At 36.7% G+C, this 27398-nt stretch overlaps 1 protein-coding gene across 1 annotated transcript in view; it reads left to right on the top strand.

Moving 5' to 3' along the window:
* Positions 1-27006, top strand: part of F13B (coagulation factor XIII B chain) — a 39331-nt gene extending 12325 nt beyond the window's left edge. The window contains exons 3-12 of the mRNA XM_059049079.1: positions 3538-3723; positions 4842-5018; positions 5388-5564; positions 8193-8372; positions 8465-8650; positions 9545-9727; positions 13638-13838; positions 14585-14767; positions 25587-25800; positions 26973-27006. Of these exons, the coding sequence (XP_058905062.1) occupies positions 3538-3723; positions 4842-5018; positions 5388-5564; positions 8193-8372; positions 8465-8650; positions 9545-9727; positions 13638-13838; positions 14585-14767; positions 25587-25800; positions 26973-27006 (1721 nt within the window). The remainder of the gene's footprint in view (positions 1-3537; positions 3724-4841; positions 5019-5387; positions 5565-8192; positions 8373-8464; positions 8651-9544; positions 9728-13637; positions 13839-14584; positions 14768-25586; positions 25801-26972) is intronic.
* Positions 27007-27398: the final 392 nt, after the last annotated feature.

The raw sequence follows: 27398 nt of genomic DNA, 5'->3' as shown, positions 1-27398 counted from the left end.
GTAAAGTAGCAGGATACAAAATGAATGCATAGAAATCTCTGGCATTCCTATACACTAAAGATGAAAAATCTGAAAGTGAAATTAAGAAAACATTCCCATTTACCACTGCAACAAAAAGAAAGAAATATCTAGGAATAAACCTATCTAAGGAGACAAAAGACCTGTATGCAGAAAATTATACGACACTGGTGAAAGAAATTAATGATGGTACAAATAGATGGAGAGATATACCATGTTCATGGATTGGAAGAATCAACATTGTGAAAATGACTCTACTACTCAAAGCAATCTACAGATTCAATGCAATCCCTATCAAACTACCACTGGCATTTTTGACAGAACTAGAACAAAAAGTTTCACAATTTATATGGAAATACAAAAGACCCCGAATAGCTAAAGCAGTCTTGAGAAAGAAAAAGGGAGCTGGAGGAATCTGGCTCCCTGACTTCAGACTATACTACAAAGCTACAGTAATCAAGACAGTGTGGTACTGGCACAAAAACAGAAATATACATCAATGGAACAGGATGGAAAGCCCAGAGATAAACCCACGTACATATGGGCACCTTATCTTTGATAAAGGAGGCCAGAATATACAGTGGAGAAAAGACAGCCCCTTCAATAAGTGGTGCTGGGAAAACTGGACAGCTACATGTAAAAGAATGAAATTAGAATACTCCCTAACACCATATACAAAAATAAACTCAAAATGGATTAAAGACCTATATGTAAGGCCAGACACTATCAAACTCTTAGAGGACAACACAGGCAGAACACTCTATGACATAAATCACAGCAAGATCCTTTTTGACCCACCTCCTAGAGAAATGGAAATAAAAACAAAAATAAACAAATGGGACCTAATGAAACTTAAAAGCTTTTGCACAGCAAAGGAAACCATAAACAAGATGAAAAGACAACCCTCAGAATGGGAGAAAAGATTTGCAAATGAAGCAACTGACACAGGATTAATCTCCAAAATTTACAAGCAGCTCATGCAGCTCAATATCAAAAAAACAAACAATCCAAAACTGGGCAGAAGACCTAAATAGACATGTCTCCAAAGAAGATATACAGATTGCCAACAAACACATGAAAGAATACTCAACATCATTAATCATTAGAGAAATGGAAATCAAAACTACAATGAGATATCTTCTCACACCGGTCAGAATGGCCATCATCAATAAATCTACAAACAATAAATGCTGGAGAGGGTGTGGAGAAAAGGGAACCCTCTTGCACTGTTGGTGGTAATGTAAATTAATACAGCCACTATGGAGAACAGTATGGAGGTTCCTTAAAAAACTACAAATAGAACTACCATACGACCCAGCAATCCCACTACTGGGCATATACCCTGAGAAAACCATAATTCAGAAAGAGTCATGTACCACAATGTTCATTGCAACTCTATTTACAATAGCCAGGACATGGAAGCAACCTAAGTGTCCATCAACAGATGAATAGATAAAGAAGATGTGGCACATATATACAATGGAATATTACTCAGCCATAAAAAGAAATGAAATTGAGTTATTTGTAGTGAGGTGGATGGACGTAGAGTCTGTCATACAGAGTGAAGTAAGTCTGAAAGAGAAAAACAAATAATGTATGCTAACACATATATATGGAATCTAAGGAAAAAAAGAAGGTCATGACGAACCTAGGGGCAAGACGGGAATAAAGATGGAGACCTACTAGAGCACGGACTTGAGGATATAGGCAGGGGGAAGGGTAAGCTGGGACAAAGTGAGAGAGTGGGATGGACCTATATAGACTACCAAATGTAAAATAGATAGCTAGTAGGAAGTAGCCACATAGCACAGAGAGATCAACTCGGTGCTTTTTGTCCACCTAGAGGGGTGGGATAGGGAGGGTGGGAGGTAGGGAGATGCAAGAGGGAAGAGAAATGGGGACATATGTATATGTATAACTGATTCACTTTGTTATAAAGCAGAAAGTAACACACCATTGTAAAGCAATTATATTCCAATAAAGATGTTAGAAAAAAAAGAATGAGGGGGTTTTACAGAGAGTTCTGCAGGAGACAGAAAAATGTTTGACGCTGGCTTTAGAAAGTATATGTAGGGTTGTTACTCTAGTATTTTATCATTTGAAAGACTCTCCTTTGTATGACAACTTCTTCTCACATAATATCCATTGGAAAATGTGTTTTTGAACTTTGAGTTCAAATTTGTGAAAAGGAAATCTGATCGGCTCATGTCAATAGTTCATGTCAGGCTACACTAGTCAAACTATCAGTGGCTTCCACGGAGTCAGTTGACCTCTCTTGATTGACACATTCCCCAAGCTCTGTTTTGCAGAGTAAGGCCCGTTGGTTGAGTCAGTTTCATTTAGAAGAAGTGGGTATGGTGCTCACTGTGGTCGATATGTCCAGTCAATATATCTATTTGGGATAATTATCCACCCCATGACTGGAGGATGGAGCATCAATTTAGGCATTGCACTCGTAGTATTGACGTGGACCATAGATTAACTGTAGTAAATACATCTCGCTCATAACTGGAGCATGAAAGTTAATTACGCCTCTTCGATGAGACGGTGTGAGAGCAGTGAAGCAGGGCCCAGCAAAGGATGATGCGGGGTTAGCACCGCAGCGTCGGGGTTGAGACACCCTCTGGGGCCAGAGTGCTGCCTGGGACTCCTGCCCCACCGCCGAAAAGTGCCTTAAACATTCTGAGCTGGACTTTCTCACCTATAAGATGCGAATCGTACAGCTTTGATGAGACAATCTTTATAAAGGCCTTGCCACACAGCAAGTAAAACATATATTTAAACTAATATTAACCTTGGACAAGTCTCTTCACTTTTCTGAATTGGTTTGTTATGAGGGTCCATTAATGAGGCTTAAAAAATGATTAAATTCCATACAATGCTAAGGTAAATGGACTATCCAACACATCACAGTCCCAAGTATTTAGTAAAAATTAGCTCTGTGAACTCCAAGGTTTTGAGGAGCATGTCTGTGACTCAGTCACAGTTTACATGGACTGACTATGGAGTCTAACTGTGCAGGTAGGTGATCAGAGGCTTAAAAAATGAACACAGTTTTCACATTAAATTGTCTGCATGATTCTTTAAGCATCCATAGAGTAGGTACATGTGCTTTAGTTACATAATGTTAAAAATTATGAAATGCAGTGGACCCAAAAATATGAGGAAGTAAACCCCAAAGAAATTCTTTCTATTTTCCATTAATGACAATTAGTTAGAGGAAGATCTCTGGATATATTTTCTAAAGTAGATGAGGTAAGGGTAGGCTAACTGTGAGAACCGAAGTTAGTATATCCAAGAATTTTATTGTCAAATTGAACCAACTTTTAAAGAAATTTGATGCAGAGCATGCAGGATAGTTCCAAAATTAAATTAAATCAAGGAATTGTGGAGTGAACATTTTTCTCTTTCCTTAAAATGCCAAGAATAACATTAAACTTTTGCATTGTTAGTTTTACAACTTAGTAAAGAACAAGCTTAATTTCATCAATTTAGTTCAGAAATATTTTTTTCCCACAGAAAAATGCCCTAAGCCTGACCTGAGGAACGGTTACATCTTTGACACAAAATTATTTTACAAAATTCAAGAGAGCTTGCGTTATCGTTGTGCATCGGGGTACAAAACCACAACAGGGCAGGATGAAGCAGTGGTTCAATGCCTCCCTGATGGATGGTCTTCTCAGCCAATCTGTAGGAAGGAACATGGTATGTGTTTAAGAATCATCTCCTAAATCTGAAGATAAGAGCTTGTGAGTTCAATGCTTTCTTATATTGGTAGGCATTCTTGTTTAAGTATAATTGTTATTTTATTATGTCTCTCGATGCAGGAAGTAATTATATGGTTTCTCTCTAATGCTGGGTGTTTCCTTAATCCAAGGATTCCCAACCTCTACCACACACCTACTCCAGCAGTTCCTATTTTTTACTAGTAAACAAAGAATTGGAGTGGAATAAAAGGAAAGACCCTTAATGACACTTTCTGTCACAACATACATAAATTATTATTTCCTTCATTAGAGAAGAGTTCGAAATAATGCACATTATTTTATACCTCCAACAAACATCAGATAAACTTAAAAATAACCCAATCAGGGACTTCGCTGGTGGCGCAGTGGTTGCGAATCCACCTGCCAAGGCAGGGGACGCGGGTTCGAGCCCTGGTCCAGGAAGATCCCACATGCCGCAGAGCAACTAAGCCCGTGTGCAACAGCTACTGACCTTGTGCTCTAGAGCCTGCGAGCCACAACTGCTGAGCCCGCATGCCACAGCTACTGAAGCCCACGCTCCTAGAGCCTGTGCTCTGCAACAAGAGAAGTCACCGCAATGAGAAGCTTGTGCATAGCAACAAAGAGTAGCCCCAGCTCACCACACCTAGAGAAAGCCCACATGCAGCAGCAAAGACCCAACACAGCCAAAAATAAATAAATAAATAAATAAATTTATTTATTTTAAAAATAACCCACTTATTTGAATATATATATGTAGTCAGTGTGATGTTATCTATTTAAATTATAAAAATCCACAGATAGGACATCATCAAAAAATCGCCAGTGCACAAGTTTTCTGTTGAATTGTGGCCTTTGGCCAAATACACTAGAGTAGAATTTTAAAGACTGAAGACAGGTAGAGTTAGGATGCCGGGTGCATGAAGAAAGGGAATCCAGAGACAAAGGCAAACTTTGATTATTTTTCAATTTTGCCAAGAGTTGATTCTGTCATATATTGTTAAGATTCATAGAAAATACTTTTTGAGATTTCCTTTTAATATTCTAGGTTTAGGGATGGAGTTCATAAAACAAATGACTTTAATTTCTTTTTTTTAGAAACATGTTTCGCCCCTGAATTACATCATGGAAATTATTCCACAACACAGAAGATGTTCAAAGTGAAGGACAAAGTACGATATGAGTGTGCCTCTGGGTACCACACAGCTTCCGGGAAGAGGACGGAGGAGGTGGAGTGTCACCCGTACGGATGGGCCCTCACCCCACGATGTGCCAGTAGGTTCTCACTTTGAAGACAACTGCTTTCACTTTGAAAACTCCCTCTCAGAAATGGGTACAAGTTGTTATGCGAATTATGTTCCTTTTTTCATATTTTTTTGCTTCTGGTTTTAATGATGTAGACAGTAGTCTTTCATCATTTCAAGCTCTCAAAGAGGGAAAACTCCTTTTAGCTCAGATACTTAAATTAAAATAAGCTTAATGATATTCAATAAATATATAAATTGACAAGCTTTTACTAGGAATAACAAAATTTGGCAAAGTTGCTGATTTCTAATTCAGATATGGCAGGTAAGTAGTGGGTTAATTTTGTTCTAGCAGGAAAAATAACACTTCTTTGTTTTTTATTTGTTCTTTCATTTTTAGAATTAATATGTTCTTCTCTAAGAGCAATAGAAAATGGTTATTTTCATCCTGTAAAGCAAACCTATGAAGAAGGAGATGTAGTTCAGTTTTTCTGTCATAAAAATTATTATCTAAGTGGATCTGATTTAATTCAGTGCTATAACTTTGGTTGGTACCCAGAATCTCCTGTCTGTGAAGGTAATTTTCAAAGTTTCCTACTCACACAAATAAAATATCATGTCTGAATCAGCTTTAATTTCTATGAAAAAAAGTCTCTGATTATATCTAATTCTTCTCCCTAGTGCTGTTTTTAAAAATAAATATTGTCTTTTAAATCAGTGCTATTTTCAACAGTCTTTAATACATTTAATCTGAAGAAATCTTAATTTTTACATTAGTTTGTAGAGTGGATATAGCTTTTAAATATATTTTTAAAAATCTATTATAAATTGTAAATCTCTTATTATAATGACTAATTTTTCTTGTTGGGAATTAACAAGATCCAGTTGTCCCAAGGTGGCAGCGTTGTGAAGGTACTCTCTTATTACGTAGTCACATATTCCCTGATGTGAAAATACAGCCTTCAAAACAGTGGAGTAAAGAGCAGAAAAATCAGCAGAATGTTACCCAGAGTGAAAATCAAAACTGAGGTCATCTAGTAAGAGCCACCGTCAAATGAGACGTCTATGGCTCCATTTATATCACTGGCTGTGTTCAAGCAGGGGGTAGGATTACCTGTTAAGAGACATCAATTCAATAGTCACATAATCACACCTGCAATGTTATATGAAGGAGGTCCTGGTCTAGCAGAGGAAACAGATACAAGTCATTGATACAATGTGACAACTGGTATAATCAAGTCAGGTATAAGGTGTCTGAACAAACATTGAAGGTTCTGATTGATATGGTGTGGGACAGTGTTTACAGAGGTGATGGATAATGTCTGAACTGGCCCTTAAAAGATAAATAGGATTTTGAGGATTGGGAAGGATGGGGAGGGGTAAAGGGCTTGATAGCCTCTATTGTCTCTGTAATGTAGGAAATAGTGTCATTATTAACAGGCAGGAGAAAGACAGGAAAGGAAAACTTGGAAGAGAGTAGTGAAGATTTGAAACAGTTGCTGGGAGGAATGAAAGAGGGCTCGCCGGGGTTATGCAGTGGGGTTTCCCAGAACTGCCATCATTCTCTAAATGCACTAAACGACGACTTTAATTGCTTTTGTTAGAAATATTCTTTTTAAAACTTTCCGGCGGTGCTCAACAGCCTTGCTCTAACAGCAGAGAGGAAGACTGTTAGCGAATTACCTGTAGCATATTATTTCAAAATGAAACGGCAGACCTACCTGCTTATCGCCTGGTCGCCCCACGGCCACCAAATTAAGTCCGATGCCAACATTCCTGCTATCGTTTTCCAGCAAACAGTCCTTAGATGTAGGACGGGCAGCGTAGTCGTCTGAGTAATGCCTCCCTCCCTCCCAGAAGAAGATACTCATATTCAAGTCCCTGGGACCGGTGAATGTTACCTTATAGGGCAAAAGGGACTTTGCAGATGTGATGCAATTAAGGATCTGGAGAGAGGAATAATATCTGGGATTATCCATGTGGGCCCCAAGTGGAATCATAAGCATCATAATTATATAAGAAGGAGGCAGAGGGAGATTTGAGTACAGAAGGTCAAGTATGAGATCTGGCGACGGAAGCAAAGGTTGGAGTGAGAAAGGAAGCGGTCACACGCCAAGGCGCGCACGCAGCCCCCAGAAGCCTGCAGACGCAAAGAAGCTGCTTGTCTCCTAGAGGCTCTCCTGATACCTTGATTTCAGCCCAGTGAAACCGATTCTGGACTTTGGCTTCCAGAAATGCAAGAGAATAAAGGTGTGCTATTTTAAGCCACTCCATTGTGGTAACTTGTCACCGCAGCCACGGGAACTTAATATACTCGGTATTTTAGAATAGTTAAGAGCTGGAGATTTTAATGCAGATAGACACGGGTTTAGGAACAGATCCACCACTTACTGATAATTGACTTACTCCATAAGTTTTAGTGTCTTTGTCTATAATATGGGAGATGGAATAGTCCCCACTTGACAAAGTCATTTTCAGATTAAAGGAGATAATGCATGTAACGTGCTGGCTCTTTTCGTTTTCTATTGGCACGAACTCAACAGCTTGAAACGACACACCTGTGTCTTTCACAGTCTCTGTGGGCCAGGATTCTGGGTGTAGCTGACCTGGCTCTGTGTCCGTGTCTAGCAAAGCTGCGGTCAAGGTGTCGGGTGGGAGGGACTGCGGTGTCACCTGGGGCTGGGCCCGGGAAGAACCCGCCTTCGAGTTCACTGTGGTCTGGGGCAGCATTTGGAGCTTGGCGGGCTGCTGAGCGGAGGACTTCAGGCTCCTCCTGGAGGCCCCCCGCAGGCAGCCTGCGCGCCCTGCCCTGCGGCCCACCCCATCCGGAAACTCGCGGTGAGGCAGCTTTGCTTCCCTTCCAAACCAGCCGGGAAAGAGCTCGGCAAGAACGGCCTCGCCGGGCCGCGTTGCATGTGTATGCGCGCCCGTGACCACACGCATCCCCCCTTGCGGCCGTGTTTAAACAAGTCCCATGCACCCCGGCATCTCGGCTGTGCTCATTGCTTAGAAGCAAGTCCCAGTTCCTGTTCCGGGGGACGGGAGCGACTCAAGGAAGCGAGCCTCAGGGTGTGGGGATCCAGGGGGAGACCCCAGTCTGTCCGCCATACTTCTTAGGGTCCTTGGCACAATGAATGTGCTTATGAAGTCTTAACTATTATTTTCCGGTAATTATATGACTAAATATGCTGAATTTTTCCATAAGGAAGAAGAAATCGATGTCCTCCTCCCCCTCTGCCTCTGACCTCCAAAGTTCAAAGGTACTCAACCACTTATCGTCACGGAGAAACAGTTCGTATAGAATGTGGACTTAACTTTGAGATGCAGGGATCAGAAGAGATACGCTGTGAAAATGGAAAATGGACAGAACCTCCCAAATGCATTGGTTAGCAGCGCCTCAAACAAGCTTTCCCTAAAATGAGACCCGCGTGCCTGTGCAGCTAAACGGTCTCTTCTCTTTAAACGTTCCCTTTCCAGAACAGAAGCAGAGGATGGCCTGCGAGGACCCACCCTTGGTTGAGAATACCGCAGCAAACCTATCCTCCAAGGTCTACTATAACGGGGATAAAGTGACATACATTTGTGAAAGAGGGTATCGCCTCCGGGGACCAGAAGAAATAACTTGTAAAAGCGGAAAGTGGACCCTGCCCCCTGAGTGTGTTGGTATGTGTGCTGCGTTTCACATCCAGAGCTAAGCCTAGTGTGTAAAATTTTCCTTTGTTTAATTCACACACTTACAGCAACGGTCCATTGCTTAGAAGAGTTTGAAACACACAGATACGGCACTTACTCTGCTATTTTTCCTGAGCGTATGGAGCTCTCTGTAGAATTTAACTGAATATAAAGAATTGGGAAACAAACCAGTTTTTAACATTCTGATGATAGTACTTTTGCATCTGGCCATTCTGAGCCCTCCACGCTCTGAGCCCTATATACCTGCTCTTTCATCTCACTGGAGGGCACAGCCAGGGGGCCACTCCTCGGTGCTACCCCTTCCTGTCATCCTCCTCATTTCTTGATCAGGTCCTGCAGAGACCGCCACAGACATGTTTACCCGGGATATCTGTGGTGTAAGAGAAAAGCTATTAAAGATGCTAGAGAAATTAGCCGAGTAGGGGAAAGACTCTGAAGACAGAGAGAAAAATGGAAATTTTCATCCATGGGTTGCTTGAGATCTGAGATGAAGAGAGATGAGAAGGAAAAAATAAAAATGGATAATAACAAAGGTCAGTTTTTAAATGGACCATAATCGTTAGGTTAAAAAATGCTGTTTCTCTTTCTGTACATTTTAAGAATATCTGTAGCATGAGTCCTTCAGAAGCAAGAAAAGTGAAAAATCCGCTGCATATTGTCCTTCAGCAAAATATTTGCTGTGTAGTTTGGTTTAGTAAAATTTAACAATACTTAGCTGAATGAAGTTTCTCTGATTCTGGTAAACTGAGAGATCAATTGTCCTAAATTACGTAGTGAAATATTAAAGTACTATTGTACGGGCAACTGTATTATATCATTACGTTGTTATGTTTGCATTAATTTAAAACTAACTTCTTTTCTTAGGAAATACTGAGAATTGTAATTCTCCACCTGGTGTAACAAATGGAGCTGTTATTGGTGGATTATTAGCAAGCTACCCGACAGGCTCCTCGGTGGAATATAGATGCAACGAATATTACTTACTGAGAGGAGCAAAAATATCTCATTGTGAGCAAGGAAGATGGTCATCCCCACCTGTTTGCTTAGGTAAGATAGAGAACACATTGCATTAAAGAAAGTTTTCCCAGCCTTATTGAGATACAGTTGACATAGAACCTTGTGTACGTTTAAGGTGTATAATGTGATGATTTGATACACAAATACATTGTGAAATTATTACCACAATAAGGTTAGTTTATTTATCCTTCACCTCACATAATTTTGGTGGTTGTTGTTGTGAGGAGAGCATTTAAAATCCACTCTTAGCAGCTTTTAAGTGCACAACATTGGGGTGGTTTTTTTCTTAATTTTTGAATTTTATCTTATTTATTTATTTAATATATTGTTTTGTACCTTAGGTCCCTGGAACTTACTCTGCTTATAGCAGGACACATTGAATTTGTTTTACCCTTATGTTTGTATTCTTACATGATTTTCATATAATGTTTTATAGCATAGAAAAGAGAATTTTGCATATATCTTTCATTCTTCAAGTGTTTTACCTTATCGTTTCTGTCAGCAGAAAATAATCCCTAGTATCTTAGGGTTTAGGCTATACTAGTTCTTAGCCCACTGCATTTTTTTTTTTTTTAATGTGGTAACATAAGAACAACAAAACTTTACCATTTTAACCATGTTTAAGTGTCCATTTCAGTGGCATTAAACATAATCACATTTGTGTGTCTGATTACATTTGTGTCCACTGCATTTTTTTTCAATGTGGTAGCATAAGAACAGCAAAACTTTACCATTTTAACCATGTTTAAGTGTCCATTTCAGTGGCATTAAACATAATCACATTTGTGTGTCTGATTACATTTCTGTTGTCTTTCTCCGAACTGGAATTTCCCCTGGTTGTTTATTTTCCTCGTTGTCTCTCTTATTGTCCTCAGAATGTCATTTGGACGGAAGAATAATCAATCCAATTCTTTCCTTGGTAGAGTATGTCGTTTATAGCTTTCTTTGCCACTGCTTCCTCACTTTTGTTTTATCTTGTTGAGCAGATAAAAACGTCTGTAGTTACTCTAAATATATTTTGGGGGCTTCCCTGGTGGCGCAGTGGTTAGGAATCTGCCTGCCAATGCAGGGGACGCGGGTTCGTGCCCCGGTCCGGGAAGATCCCACGTGCCGCGGAGCGGCTGGGCCCGTGAGCCATGGCCGCTGAGCCTGCGCGTCCGGAGCCCGTGCTCCACAATGGGAGAGGCCACGGCAGTGAGAGGCCCGCGTACCAGAAAAATAATAATAATAATAATTTTAAAATATATATATATATATAGGATTAAAGCATGGATTAATTAATGTTAATGTTTTCAAGTAAAAAACTGATGCAGCTCTCTGAATTGAAATTACTTTGGGAAAAAAATATTCACCTCTCATTTCAAGCCTATAGATTTGCCTCATTTTTTAACTTTGCTAGTCAGAGTTACATTTAAAAGTAACATACCTGGTCACTACAGTTGCAAAGAACTTCTTACATTGTGACTTCTACAGATAGAAAATCGCATGATAAACTCCCTATAAGTTAAAAAAGACATTTAGTTAACAATATTAGCCCTTTAAACTACAAAAGCAAATCACTGTTATCTACAAGAAAATTAATAAACATACAGAATAAACTAGAAGAAAACAGAAAATATCAGTAACCTTGCCGGAAACAAATGCTGTCAATGACTTAGATAATGGTCTTTTACACCTTTTTCTACACCAGCTTCCAACATACATATTCACAAAAATGTATGATATCATGAAGAGGCTATGAGTCTTGTTTCTTTCACTTAAACTACATTATGAACACGGTTTGCTATATTTCTACATTATATTTTAATGGCTGCTCAGTATTCCTTAATGCAGATGTGCCATAATTTAATTAATTACTTTTTGATGGACATTTAGTGTGTTTTCAACACTTTTATATTCCACACAGTACACCTTGTACTAAATATTTGTACATGTAAATAATCTTTATTTTTTAATAAAATAAAATTAATTCTATTTATTTCACATGTTTTGTTTTTGTTTTCAGATTATCTGAAGAGGAATCTCTGGATCAAAGAGATCTGGAATTTTAATTAAATTTCTGTTAATTGCCAAACTGTCCTTCATAAAGTTTATTCTGATTTACGATCCTAGCATCAATGAATTGATGAAGTAGTTTTTTTTTGTTTGTTTGTTGTTTTTTGTGGTTCGCGGGCCTCTCACTGTTGTGGCCTCTCCCGTTGCGGAGCACAGGCTCCAGACGCGCAGGCTCAGCAGCCACGGCTCACGGGCCCAGCCGCTCCGCGGCACGTGGGATCCTCCCGGACCAGGGCGCGAACCCGTGTCCCCTGCATCAGCAGGCGGATTCTCAACCACTGTGCCACCAGGGAAGCCCGAAGTAGTTTCTTAATCTTTGTGAACTTGACTATCTTACTCTTTACATATTGTTAATTAAGCAATTAAATTACTTTAATTGGATATATTTGGATATTAAACAGTCGACATTTTTCAATTTTCTAATGGCCCCAGGTGGTTTTTCAATGAACTGATTGTTCATAGTTCAGAGATTTTTCCATACCCATAAGAGCTTTATCTATATAAATTATATTATCCATTTGACAGTCATGTATATTGCAACTATTTTTTGTTTTCTTCTTCCTTTTATTTATAGTGTTTTTAATATACATAAATTTAAGTTTTAAGTCAGCTCTTTCAGCATCTCCTTTGTGGTTTCTCTCCTTCAAGTCATTCTTAGTTTGCTGTTCACATTCACATTCAGAAATATCTTCACCTATAGTTTTTCGATTGCTCTCATATTTTCATAAATGATTTTGGTGTTAAGCTTTTGATGATGTGATTGATATTGCATTGAACGGAAGTACAGTCATCTCTGAGGATAGAGACTGGACCGAAATTGTAAAGGAAAAGCTAATAATGGAACAACCCCGTAGAGAACAATAAGGTTTAAGGAAACCTATCATTTTCTGTCTGGAACAATTGCCTCATGACATTTAGGCTTGATGCCCACAGCCTAAAGCAAATACTGAGTGAAGATCATTTATTGTCATCAGGGCAAGAGGAGAGAGCTTGGTCCATCTTACTTGTCCTGTGGAACTGAAAATACTCTCACTACGAATGGGAAAGATGGTGTTATAAGGAGCAGCCTTTCCCATCTGTGAATTATTCCAGATGTTATCAACTTCTCAACCTCCCCCCTGCTCGTCTTCCCTGCCCTTATCCTCCTTCAGCCAGTCTGGTCTCATTACTCCTCCCCAAGTAAGCCAGGGGTACTCTCACCTCAAGGTAGTTCCCCGTGCCTGGAATGCCCTCCCTCAAAAAATGACTTGGGTCGCTCCTTCACCTTCTGCAAATCTGTTCAAAGATTACTTATTTAAACCCATCCCAACCACCTTACCTAGAAACGCAGTCCCCATTCCCCCACGCCTCCACTATTAATTTTCCTATTGCACTTATTATATGTAGTTTAAAGATGGCCCCAAATTATAAGATCCATATATTTTTTTTCATGTATTTATTAATTTATTGTTTATTGTGTGTGTCTCCCAGTTAGAAGGTGATCTCCATGAGGGCAGGGATCTTTGTTTTATTCACTGACAAATATCAAGTGGTAAGTGTCCCACAGATATTACACAGTAAATACATTTTCTATTTGAAGATTTTATTTTATAGGAAGGAAATCAGGATGAACTTAAGTGCTTGTTGTCCTTAAACAATATTTTTAATGTTTCAAGTTAAGTGGTTTTAATTTATGATATACTGAAGGTAATACAAAATATATAAATTCATTTGACAGCAACAAAGTGTATCCTTTACTATGTATATGTGTGAAGAGCTTTAATAATGATAAATGGTAAATATAAAATACTGCTTTTGATGCCTGTCATAACTTTTTCTTGTAAAAATGTATCACTTTCATACTTGTGAGATGAGTGAAGAACTGAAAAGATCCTTTGTTTTACAGAGCCGTGTACAGTTAACGTGGAGGACATGAGCAGAAATAACGTAGGCATGAAGTGGAATTATGAAGGGAAGATCTTACATGGAGATTTAATAGATTTTGTATGTAGACAGGGGTATGACTTGCCTCCATCAGCTGCACTCTCTGAATTATCGGTGCAGTGCAACAGAGGAGAAGTGAAATATCCTTCCTGTATTAGAAAAGGTAAAACAATAGTGCTTCCTGACAAGTTCTTGGGTGACCAGTATCACAGGTGATCAGTATATGAGTTCAAAGGATAAGACCCTAAGCAATCCACCACCCTCATCATCTAATCTGTAAAATCGGGAATGACCTGATCGATTTCCGATCAGCACATACCCTTAAGTAGGATCTATGCTGACATCTTGTAATTCTGTAAGTCGGTTTCATAAAGAGAGAAATCATGAGATTTTGTACATATCACCAGACTTTCAGACGATGGGTCACCCTCTTGTGAGCAATCAACAAACCTGTAGAGCGTTGTTTCCCTCAGGGCTTGCAGGGGAGCACTGTCTCAGAAGAGGGCTTAAGGTAGAGGGAGAGATTTTGTGTACTCCTTGGGCATGGGACGGTCACTTTTAATAAGGAAACAGGAAGAGAATGCATACTCTTGAGAAACCTTGAGAAAGCATGGCCTCAGGACGGATCTTATACGCTTTCACGTTTGGCAAACAGAAAGGGGAAAAGTAAAATCACAATTGTTAATACTTTGCTAGTTTTAAACGTGTATTTAATATTATGATATTCTAATTGCAATCATAAATTTTATGGATGAAGTTATTGCAGAAATGCTTTTGATATTTAAAAATTACCTGAGAGATGTCTTAAAAATGCTTTTACATGAAATATATTGTTTTATTTCTGTAGCGATTATAAAAGCACTGGCTGCCTATTGTAGCCATTCATTGCAGGCTCTATTATTTTTGCAGAATCTAAAAGAACATGTGCATCTCCCCCACTTATTAAAAATGGAGTTATTAAGAGTTCAACGGTCAGGACCTATGAAAATGGTTCCTCAGTGGAATACAGATGTTTCGAGCACCATTTCCTACAAGGGTCTAAGGAGTCCTATTGTTTAGAGGGAGTGTGGACTGCACCCCCATTGTGTTTGGGTAAGTACTGCCGAAGTACTTACCCAAAGTACCCAAAGTACTCTATTAAAAGAAAGCCATATTTTTGACTTCTTCTTCTCTTTGAGTTGATATAGCACTAATATAAAATTTAATTTTTGCATTTTTGTTATTTTATTAGTGTGCTTGTTGAATTACTGGTTTCTACTCTTTTGTCTAGATCATAAATAACTAGAATCCAGCTCATTCTAACAAGTACTTTTTAAGTACAAACCATACATGAGGTACTGGGTTGGTAGGACCTATAGGATGGTTAAGCTGTGCGGTGTGGGTAACCAGTCTAAGAGTGGTCATTCAGTGTTACTGGTGCTGTGCTAGAAAACACGAGGACAGCGGGAAACAGATAAAAGAATGGTCCCCTCAATCCGAAGGATGATAATGCCTTGTTGATGAGGCATCCTAATAAAAGTAACACTATCTCCCAAGATTCTCAGGAGTCATAAAATAGCATATTTTTAAATAAAAAGAAAATATTTCTTTGTGTTTATATCTGGCTTTCATTTATTTTCTTATCTTATTTCACTTTCTTGGACTTCAGTATAACGCTGAGTAGAAGTGGTGAGTATCTGTGTTCCAATCTCATAAATAAATCTTTCAGTATTTCATCTTTAAATATGGTGTTACAAATACGTTAAAAAAAAATCAAAATAAAGATATAGAAACCATCTATTTCTAGTTTACTAAGAGTTTAAAAAAACCTTCAATGATTTTAATTTTAGCAATATCTCTTGAAACAATCATATGATTATTACATTTATTTTTTTCCCTGGAATTACATTACTTCTTTTTGAATGTTAAAGCAGGATTGTATTTCTGTAATAAATCCCACATGGTTGTGATGAATTATGCTTTTTATATATTGTTGAATTTTATTTGCTAATATTCTATGTAGGATTTTTACAACTATTTTCATGAGGGAGATTGGTTTGTTATTTTCCTTTTGGGTTTTGTATCAAGTTTCTGCTAACTTTATACAATGGGTTGGGAAGTATTCCCTCTATCAATTCTCTAGATTTTTCCTAAGACTGGTACAATTTCTTCTTTAATAATTGTAAGAAATCATCAAAGATGCCACCTGGGCCTTGAGGGTTTTTTTGAGGAAAGATTTTTTTTTTTTTTTTTTTTTTTGCGGTACGCGGGCCTTTCACTGTTGTGGCCTCTCCCATTGCGGAGCACAGGCTCAGCGGCCATGGCTCACGGGCCCAGCCGCTCCGCGGCACGTGGGATCCTCCCGGACCGGGACGCGAACCCGCATCCCCTGCATCGGCAGGCGGACTCCCAACCACTGTGCCACCAGGGAAGCCCGAGGAAAGATTTTAATGACAACTTCAATTGTTTAATAGACATTAGGTTATTATTCTCTCAGTTTCAGTGGGAAGTGGTTTGTAAGAACGTGTCCATTATATCTAAATTGTCAAGTTTGTTGACATAACGTTCATGACATCCTTTTATACTCTTTTTAATGCCTTTAGTGATGTGTCTTTTGTTATACTGCTCTGAAGAAGTATGTCTTTCTGCTATATCTTGCTGAGGGTCTGTAAATTTTATTGGTCCTTATAAGCAATCAGTATCTGCATTTTTTGATCCTTTCATCAAATGTTGCTATTTCATTAATTTATATTCTTGTCTTTATTTTCCTCTCTTCTACTTTCTTAGATTTATTTTATTATTCTTTTTCTAGCTTGTTTAGAATGTATACTTAGAGTACTAATTTTCATCCTTTATGTTTTTCCCTAAAAATGAATTTAAGGATATAAATTTCCTACTGAGCACAACTTCAACTTCATCCCACACATTTTTATATTTTTGATTTTTACTATCATTCAGCTAAAAATTTATAATACCCATTTTGATATCTTCTATACACTCTAAGTTATGTAGAAGTTTATTTTTAAAATTCTAAACAATGGAGGATTTTCTAGTTTTCTTTCGGTTGTTGATTTCTAGTCTAAATCCATTGAGACATACTTTGAATTATATCTGTTCTTTGAAATTCACTGATACTTAGTCTATTACAAGCATATACTTGTTTCAGGTAAACCTTTTTACTGGAAATAAATTAATTTTGTCCTTGTTGGATTCACTGTTGTTACATACACATCAATTGAATTGAATTTTGTTTCTCATGTTTCTAAGTTCATTCTTATCTGTCCTGATTTGTGTTTGTTTGTTTACTTGTTTATTTTTCTACCAATTACCAAAAGAAGTGCATTAAATTCTCTCACTTGGTACATTTAAAAATATTTATCATTTTAGTTCTGTCAAATTTAGGTTATGTATTTTGATGCTATTTTATTACGTGCACACAGATTGAAATATGTTGAATCTGTATAATTTGAGTCTTTCTTTACCTATAGTAATGCTTTGTTTTTGTTTGGTTTTGCCTTAAAATCGACTTTAGCTGTACCAACTGGTGTTTGCCAAGTATTTACAAGGTGTACAATTTTTTATCCTTAACTTTCAACTTTCTGGGTTCTTACTATTAATGTGTATGTCTTACAAGCAATATATAGTTAGTGTATGTAAAAATATACTTATTCAGTCTGACAACCATTTCCTTTACAATGGATTATTTAGTCCATTTACATATTAATGTGATTACTGATATGTTTGGGTTTATAGCTACTATCTTACTATACTAGTTATATATACTATCTGTTCTATCTTCTGTTTTCTCTCTCTCTTTTTTCTTATTGCTTTCTCATGGGCAAATCAAATTTTTTGTTATACCATTTTACTCTCTCATAGCTTGTGGATTATACGTTCCTCCAGACTTCCTTTAGCTGTTATCATAGAGATTTCATAATGCAAAATTGCCTTATTACAATTGAGTATAAATTCATACTTCTACCATTTCTCTAGGACACAGAACACTTTAACTTTATTTACTCTTCCCACTTTTTGTATTATTATGTCATGCATTTTCATTGTACATATAGTTTAAGTCCCAAAGATATATTAATAGTATGTTGTCCAGCAATATTCTTTTAGATTTACCCATATGTTTATCAGTAATTTGTTCCTCATCTTTTCTTTTTTTTTAATTTATTTTTTTATATAGCAGGTTCTTATTAGTCATCCATTTTATGCACATCAGTGTATACCTGTCAATCTCAATCTCCCAATTCATACCACCACCACCACCACCCCCAGCACTTTCCCCCCTTTGTGTCCATACGTTTGTTCTCTATATCTTTGTCTCAATTTCTGCCCTGCACACCAGTTCATCTGTACCATTTTTCTAGGTTCCACATATAGGCATTAATATGCGGCATTTGTTTTTCTCTTTCTGACTTATTTCACTCTGTATGACAGTCTCTAGATTCATCCATGTCTCTACAAATGACCCAATTTCGTTCCTTTTTATGGCTGAGTAGTATTCCATTGTATATATGTACCACATCTTCTTTATGCATTCATCTGTCGATGGGTGTTTAGGTTGCTTCCATGACCTGGCTATTGTAAATAGTTCTGCAATGAGCATTGGGGGTGCATGTGTCTTTTTGAATTATGGTTTTCTCTAGGTATATGCCCCAGAGTGGGATTGCTGAGGCATATGGTCATTCTATTTTTAGTTGTTTAAGGAACCTCCATACTGTTCTCCATAGTGGCTGTATCAATTTGCATACCCACCAATGGTGCAAGAGGGTTCCCTTTTCTCCACACCCTCTCCAGCATTTGTTGTTTGTAGATTTTATGATGATGCCCATTCTAAATGGTGTGAGGTGATACCTCTTTATAGTTTTGATTTGCATTTCTCTAATAATTAGTGATGTTGAACAGCTTTTTATGTGCTTCTAGGCCATCTGTACGTCCTCTTTGGAGAAATGTCTATTTAAGTCTTCTGCCCATTTTTTTATTGGGTTGTTTGTTTTTTTAATATTGAGCTGCAAGTGCTGTTTATATATTTTGGAGATTAATCCTTTGTCTGTTGATTCGTTTGCAAATATTTTTTTCCCCATTCTGAGGGTTGTCTTTTCGTCTTGTTTGTAGTTTCCTTTGCTGTGCAAAAGCTTTTAAGTTTCATTAGGTCCCATTTGTTTATTTTTGTTTTTATATCCATTACTCTAGGAGGTGGATCAAAAAAGATCTTGCTGTGATTTATGTCAAAGAGTGTTCTTCCTATGTTTCCCTCTAAGAGTTTTATGGTGTCCGGTCTTACATTTAGGTCTCTAATCCATTTTGAGTTTATTTTTGTGTATGGTGTTAGGGAGTGTTCTAATTTCATTCTTTTACATGTAGTTGTCCAGTTTTCCCAGCACCACTTATTGAAGAGACTGTCTTTTCTCCATTGTATATGCTTGCCTCCTTTCTCATAGATTAGTTGACCATAAGTACGTGCATTCATCTCTGGGCTTTCTATCCTGTTCCATTGATCTGTATTTCTGTTTTTGTGCCAGTACCATATTGTCTTGATTACTGTAGCTTTTTAGTTTAGTCTGAAGTCAGGGAGTCTGATTCCTCCAGCTCCGTTTTTTTCCTTCAAGACTGCTTTGGCTATTTGGGGTCTTTTGTGTCTCCATACAAATTTTAAGATATTTTGTTCTAGTTCTGTAAAAAATGACATTGGTAATTTGATAGGGAGAACACTGAATCTGTAGATTGCTTTGGGTAGTATAGTCCTTTTCACAATATTGATTCTTCCAGTCCAAGAACATGGTATATCTCTCCATCTGTTGGTATCATCTTTAATTTCTTTCAACAGTGTCTTGTAGTTTTCTACATACAGGTCTTTTGTCTCCCTAGGTAGGTTTATTCTTAGGTATTTTATTCTTTTTGTTGCATTGTTAAATGGGAGTGTTTCCTTAATTTCTCTTTCAGATTTTTCATCATTAGTGTATAGGAATGCAAGAGATTTCTGTGCACTAATTTTGTATCTTGCAACTTTACCCAAAAAATTGATTATCTCTAGTAGTTTTCTGGTGGCATCTTTAGGATTCTCTATGTATAGTATCATGTAATCTTCAAACAGTGACAGTTTTACTTCTTCTTTTCCAATATGTATTCCTTTTTTTCTTTTTCTTCTCTGATTCTTGTGGCTAGGACTTCCAAAACTATGTTGAATAATAGTGGCGAGACTGGACACCCTTGTCTTGTTCCTGATCTTAGAGGAAATGCTTTCAGTTTTTCACCATTGAGAATGATGTTTGCTGTGGTTTTGTCATATATGGCCTTTATTATGTTGAGGTAGGTTCCCTCTATGCCCACTTTCTGGAGATTTTTTATCATAAATGGGTGTTGAATTTTGTCAAAAGCTTTTTCTGCATCTATTGAGATGATCATATGGTTTTTCTTCTTCAATTTGTTAATATCGTGTATCACATTGATTGATTTTCATATATTGAAGAATCCTTGCATCCCTGGGATAAATCCCACTTGATCATGGTGTGTGATCCTTTTAATGTGTGGTTGGATTCTGTTTGCTAGTATTTTGTTGAGGATTTTTGCATCTATATTCATCAGTGATATTGGTCTGTAATTTTCTTTTTTTGTAGTATCTTTGTCTGGTTTTGGTATCAGGGTGATGGTGGCCTCATAGAATGAGTCCGGGAGTGTTCCTCTGCTATCTTTTGGAAGAGTTTGAGAAGGATAAATGTTAGCTCTTCTGTAAATGATAGAACTCACCTTTGAAACCCTCTGGTCCTGGACTTTTATTTGTTGGAAGATTTTTAATTACAGTTTCAATTTCATTACTTGTGATTGGTCTGTTCATATTTTCTATTTCTTCCTAGTTCAGTGTTGGAAGGTTATACCTTTCTAAGAATTTGTCCATTTCTTCCAGGTTGTCCATTTTATTGGCATAGAGTTGCTTATCGTAGTCTCTTAGGATGCTTTCTATTTCTGTGGTGTCTGTTGTAACTTTTCCTTTTTCATTTCTAATTCTATTTATTTGAGCCCTTGCCCTCTTTTTCTTGATGAGTCTGGTTAATGGTTTATCAATTTTGTTTATCTTCTCAAAGAACCAGCTTTTAGTGTTATTGATCTGTGCTATTGTTTTCTTTGTTTCTATTTCATTTTTTTCTGCTCTGATCTTTATGATTTCTTTCCTTCTGCTAACTTAGGGTTTTGTTTGTTCTTCTTTCTCTAGTTCCTTTAGGTGAATGATTAGATTGTTTATTTGAGATTTTTCTTGTTTCTTGAGATAGGCTTTTATAGCTATAAACTTCCCTCTTAGAACTGCTTTTGCTGCATCCCATAGGTTTTCGATTGTCATGTTTTCATTATCATTTGTCTCTAGGTGTTTTTTGATTTCCTCTTTGATTTCTTTAGTGATCTCTTGGTTATTTAGTAACATATTGCTTAGCCTCCATGTGTTTGTGGTTTTTATCTTTTTTTCCCTGTAATTGATTTCTAATCTCATAGTGTTGTGGTCAGAAAAGATGCTTGATATGATTTCAGTTTTCTTAAATTTACTGAGGCTTGATTTGTGACTCAAGATGTTATCTATCCTGGAGAATATTCCATGCGCACTTGAGAAGAAAGTGTAATCTGCTGTTTTTGCATGGAATGTCCTATAAATATCAATTAAATCTATCTGGTCTGTTGTGTCATTTAAAGCTTGTGTTTCCTTATTAATTTTCTGTTTGTATGATCTTCCATTGGTGTAAGTGAGGTGTTGAATTCCCCCACTATTATTGTGTTACAATAATAGTGTCAATTTCCCCTTTTATAGCTGTTAACCATTGCCTTATGTATTGAGGTGCTCCTATGTTGGATGAATATATATTTATAATTGTTATATCTTCTTCTTGGATCGATCCCTTGATCAATATGTAGTGTCCTTCCTTGTCTCTTGTAACATTCTTTATTTTAAAGTCTATTTTATCTGATATGAGTATTGCTACTCCAGCTTTCTTTTGGTTTCCATTTGCATGGAATATCTTTTTCCATCCCCTCACTTTCAGTCTGAATGTGTCCCTAGGTCTGAAGTGGGTCTCTTGTAGACAGCATATAGATGAGTCTTGTTTTTGTATCCATTCAGCAAGCCTGTGTCTTTTGGTTGGAACATTTAATCCATTCACTTTTAAGGTAATTATCGATAGGTATGTTTCTATGACCATTTTCTTAATTGTTTTGGGCTTGTTTTTGTAGGTACTTTTCTTCTCTTGTGTTTCCCACTTAGAGAAGTTCCTTTATCATTTGTTTTAGAGCTGGTTTGGTGGTGCTGAATTCTCTTAGCTTTTGCTTGTCTGTAAAGCTTTTGATTTCTCCATGGAATCTGAATGAGATCCTTGCCCGGTAGAGTAATCTTGGTTGTAGGTTCTTCCGTTCCATCACTTTAAGTATATCATGCCACTCCCTTCTGGCTTGTAGAGTTTCTGCTGAGAAATCAGCTGTTAACCTTATGGGAGTTCCCTTGTATGTCATTTGTTGTTTTTCCCTTGCTGCTTTCAATACTTTTTCTTTTTTAAAAATTTTTGCCAATTTGATTACTATGTGTCTCAGCATGTTTCTCCTTGGGTTTATCCTGTATGCGACTCTCTGAGCTTCCTGGATTTGGGTGACTATTTCCTTTCCCATGTTAGGGAAGTTTTCAACTATAATCTCTTCAAATATTTTCTCGGGTCCTTTCTCTCTCTCTTCTCCTTCTGGGACCCCTGTAATGTGAATGTTGTTGTGTTTAATGTTGTCCCAGAGGTCTCATAGGCTGTCTTCATTTCTTTTCATACTTTTTTCTTTATTCTGTTCCACAGCAGTGATTTCCACCATTCTGTCTTCCAGGACACTTACCCGTTCTTCTACCTCAGTTATTCTGCTATTGATTCCTTCTAGTGTAGTTTTCATTTCAGTTATTGTATTGTTCATCTCTGTTTGTTTGTTCTTTAATTCTTGTAGATCTTTGTTAAACATTTCTTTCATCTTCTAGATCTTTGCCTCCATTCTTTTTCCGAAGTCCTGGATCATCTTCACTATCATTTTTATGAATTCTTTTTCTGGAAGGTTGCCTATCTCCACTTCATTTAGTTGTTTTTCTGGGGTTTTATCTTGCTCCTTCATCTGGTACATAGCCCTCTGCCTTTTCATGTTGTCTATCTTTCTGTGAATGTGGCTTTTGTTCCACAGACTGCACGATTGTAGTTCTTTTTGCTTCTGCTGTCTGCCCTCTGGTGGAAGAGGCTATCTACCTCATCTTTTCTTGTTTTTCTCTGTTTCTCATTGGGATAATTTTTTGTATGCCTGAAAAAATTAGTTCTTTATTTTTTTCTCAGTTTGTGTTTGTCTGCAAATCTCTTTATTTTTTTTCTCCTTTGAGGAATATTTTTGCCTCATATAGAATTCTAGCTTGTCCCTAATTTTGTTTCAATGCTTTAAGGATGTCATTTCACCTTTTCTGTTTTTGTAATTTTTGTTAAATAGTCAAAGACCATTTTAGTAATACTTTTTTGAAAGTAAGTATCTTTTACTCTGCTGTCTTTGAGATTCTCTTTGCCTTCTCAGTAGGTTATTTTGGACCTAGATTTTGATTTCTTTGTACATTTTATTCTCCTGTTTGGTAGAACTTCTTGAATCTGTGACTTGATATCTTTCATAGGTTTTGGAAATGTTTGGTTAATGTCTTTTCAAATATTTTTAACATTTTCTCTTTTCACTCTCTATGATTCCATAAAACACATGTTACATCTTTTTCTAGTGTCCCCTGTCTCTTAAAATCAATATTTTCTCTCCTTTTATCTTCTCATTGTTTCAGTTTGGTAATTCTCTGCTGATATATTTTCCAGTTCATGTATCCTCTCTTTAGATGTGTACAATCTGCTTTAAATTTGTATACTGAGTTCTCAATTTCACCTATTATCTTTGCATTTCTAGAATATCCATTCATATGTTTTTGTAGATTTGAGTTGTCTGATGAAAGACTTCATCTTAACACCTATTTCTTGACCATAATTGTTGCAATTATTTATCTTTAACTCTTTGTCTGCAAATTCCAACATCTGGATCATCTGTAAGTTATATCTATTTTCTAGCCCCATTTCTTGTGATTTCTGTTAATGGTTGATTAAATATCAAATATTATGTGTAGATAATTTTAGGAGCTTGAGATAATGATGCCATCTTATTCCATACAATACTCATCCCGTCTTCTGGCTCATGGTGTAGGGAAATTTGTTCTCTATTCAGTGAGAGACAAAGCTTTCTCTAAGCTTATTTTCAGAACTTTGTTTGCTCCTGCTCATAGAATGTACCCTGCAGGTTTCTTCACTAGAGTTTGGTGTGTATACCAAGGTCCCCCTTCCTGCCTGGCTCAGATGTTCCTGAGAGATGTCCACTGCTCACTGTAGCTTTTCATTCACTTCAAGCTGAGCTCCTCATTCTCTCTCTGCACAATCAAGAATAGGCAGAAGCACCCCTGGCAAAGTCAGGGCAGAGTATCAAGCTCATTTCCTCATACTTCCCATCTCTCTGGACTCTGACACATCAAGTCCTGGCTGTCCTGGCTGACCCACTTTTTATCCTCAACTCCATGGGATTTCCAGAAGCTCTTCTGGCTCTATGTTTGTTGCTGGCATATCTCTATCTAGACTCTCAGCTTGCACTGAAAATCAACAAAACCCCAAGAGAAAAATGGCACAGAGTGTGGAACTCATCTGAATGGGCTTTTACCAGGCCCTTAGCCTCTGGAGTACTGCCTGCCTTGGAAATTCTCTGATTCCTTGAAATGTTTGCTTTGTGTCTGTTTTCAGATTTTCTAGTTCTTAGTAGAAGTGCTGGTCTGATATAGGCTACTCTGTCATGGCTGAGAGCAGAAGTTCTGTGAAACAGTTTTGAACTCGTTTTAATTTAAATTGCACGTTTTGTAGAACATTCTAAACAATAGTACCATTTGACCTCATTTTCAAAACTATTTTGCAGTGACTATAAAGATCCTGTTAGACTCTTTCTAATCATTCCTGTCATTTTTTTTCTATCTATAACATTTCTAGGATGACATCTGACACACAGGCCTTCACTTGAGAATGACTGAATAAAGAAGTATTTTAGCATGTCAGTTGTATGATTCATATGCTCTGTTAGCAACTCTGGACCTTTTTATTTATCTCAGAAGCAACTGCTTGGTGCTCGGTCATTCAGGAGGGAAATATGAACACAAGCAGCCCCATTTTCTGGCATGATTTGACATTTGGTATTTTCAAAATACCAATGTTTTTGTCAGGGAAAAGAAACCAGAGAAGTTTGTTGGGTGTCCTAGTTCTTAAGTTTTTATTTTGTTTTGTTTTAATGCATAAGGAGAAGGATACAATAATACTGTCAATGCTCAAAATTTAAAGCATCTCAATCCAATCTTAATAATCCTTAATAACTGAAATTTAAAAGAGAAGAAACTGTTAATTACTTTGGATATACTTTATACATCAGGTCATAAATTCTGAGTCAGTGTTAAGACTCTAGATTGTTTCTACATTTCTATAAAATATCATCTATCCAACCATCAATGGTTTGTCTCATGGGTGTTTTATTTGCACTTTCTGAAGAATAAAAAGAACACTATTTCAATGACTATTATTAACTGTCAATGTTTTTTTAAAAACACATTTTTTGGTTTCTGTCTTTGCAAATCTTAATGGCATAAAGCTCAGTAACTGGCAGGACATACCCTTTTTCCAAATTCAGGGCAACAGAGATAAATGGCAGGCTGTTTTCTGTGAGCTTTGAACATATTTTCTGACTTGAATATGAATTCTAACTTACTTACTGCTCTAATGTCTGGGAATTTTAAGGTTATTATGAGAAAGCAGCACAATGGTTCCTGTTAATACTGAGAGGTATCAAGATAATTTTCTTTGTTTTTTATTTTTTTCAGAGCCTTGCACATTATCTTTTGATACAATGGAAAGTAATAATTTGCTCCTGAAATGGAGTTTTGACAATAGGCCATATATTTTCCACGGAGAGTATATTGAGTTTCTTTGTAAGAGAGGTACTTACATAACTGAGTTTCCTATTATCGAATCGGAATTGAGAGTGCAGTGTGACAGAGGGCAGTTAAAATATCCAAGATGTATTCAAAGAGAAAGGTAAGGAGAGGCTTGTACCTGCAACTATTTTTGTTTTTTCTGTTCAGGTTTTTATTCATGAGATTCATTACGTTATAAATTTCAGAAACATTAGGTTCTACAACAGTCCTACTTTATAGTCATTATAAAGGGAAAAAAATCACGTTGTCTTTATTTTTTTAAACCAAGCCAACTCCTAGACGTATTAACTACTTCAACAAGCTTTCTGAGTGGTCTAAAGTCAAAGCACTGTTTGCTATTTGATATTTGTGACTCTTTGGCAATCGGGTAAATAAATCAATTTGAGCGATATTTAAATGTGGAAAAATTAACCTACATGTTCTGAGATGAGAGAAAATCACATTTTCTCCCATTTCTCATTAGCGGTTCGTAATAATGATGGGAAACACAGTTGTACAAACTTGATACTGAGGGAAGAGCATGTTAATAACAAAGATTAAAATTATGGTATTTGTTTTCAGGAACACAGTTCTATATAAGAATTTGGAAGTTATTTCTGAAGTGTTTTCTCATATAGCAATTTTTAAAATATATTTTCTGCTACTTGATCAATGGAAAACAATCCTGTTCTTTTCTTAGAGAAACGTTAAAAGAATGCAATAAAATAATGTAATTCATTTTATTGGGTCAGAATTTTGCCCCCTTTGAAGATACATTATAAAATGGGAATTATACTCTAGGTTCAACTAAGAACATTTTTAAATGACTTAAAAGTGCATGTGGTACTCTTCAAATGGTTATAAAGAATGAGCTATATGAACTATATAAGGACAGTTTTTTAGATACTTTGAACATTCTAGAAAAAAAATTCATAAGACACACACAAGTGGAAAACTTTTTTATTTTTAATTGTGGTGAAAATCAGAGTAGAAAAATGTATGTGCTATTTAAATTTTTTATTATATCTTGCATTTCCTATTTCTAAGAGAAAAAGGAATAAGTAACTTAGAAAAAGAATTGTAGAAAATGGTGTTAGTGTAGTTAATGACATTGAGTTTTTAAAAAGAAATTGGTGGTATAATTTACCAGGGATGGTTACTTGCTTTTATCAGTACCTCATTAAAACAAAGACCAGTTATATAAAATACTGAAGGGCTAAGACAGTAATAAATACTTGACCAGAAATGATGCTTATTTCAACCCCCCCTTCTCTCTCTTTTTTTCCTATCAAGGATGTTGTCTTATCAAGAACCCTTAAGGACATGAAAATAAATGGCAGAAAGAAGAATAACATTTTGACACATCATAAAATCCTTTATAAAACATAATTGTTAGAAGAAAAATGTTGAATTAAGAACCTCTGAGTTTTTACTTGCATGAAGATTTGAATCTGAACTATTTACACTGGACATTTGCTTTATTTATAAATAAAAGCTACACATGCTGTTGTTTCGCTTCTGGTTTGGATGACTTGACATGTGACCTCATCTTTGTTGCATGTCTTTCATCTATTAAAACATCAATCTGCACAGCAAAATATGTCTGGTTCCTTATGCCAGTTCACTGGACTATATTGTCTTCAATATATGTGCAAAAATTCACATTTGTCTTTATCGTCTTTGTTAATATCAGGGTTTTCTGTTACTTTGAGTTCAATA

This window comes from Kogia breviceps, chromosome 1 (assembly GCF_026419965.1).
Source record: "Kogia breviceps isolate mKogBre1 chromosome 1, mKogBre1 haplotype 1, whole genome shotgun sequence".
NCBI lineage: Eukaryota > Metazoa > Chordata > Mammalia > Artiodactyla > Physeteridae > Kogia > Kogia breviceps.
Note: the sequence above shows the minus strand (reverse complement) of the source record. Positions and strands in the feature narration are given on the sequence as shown.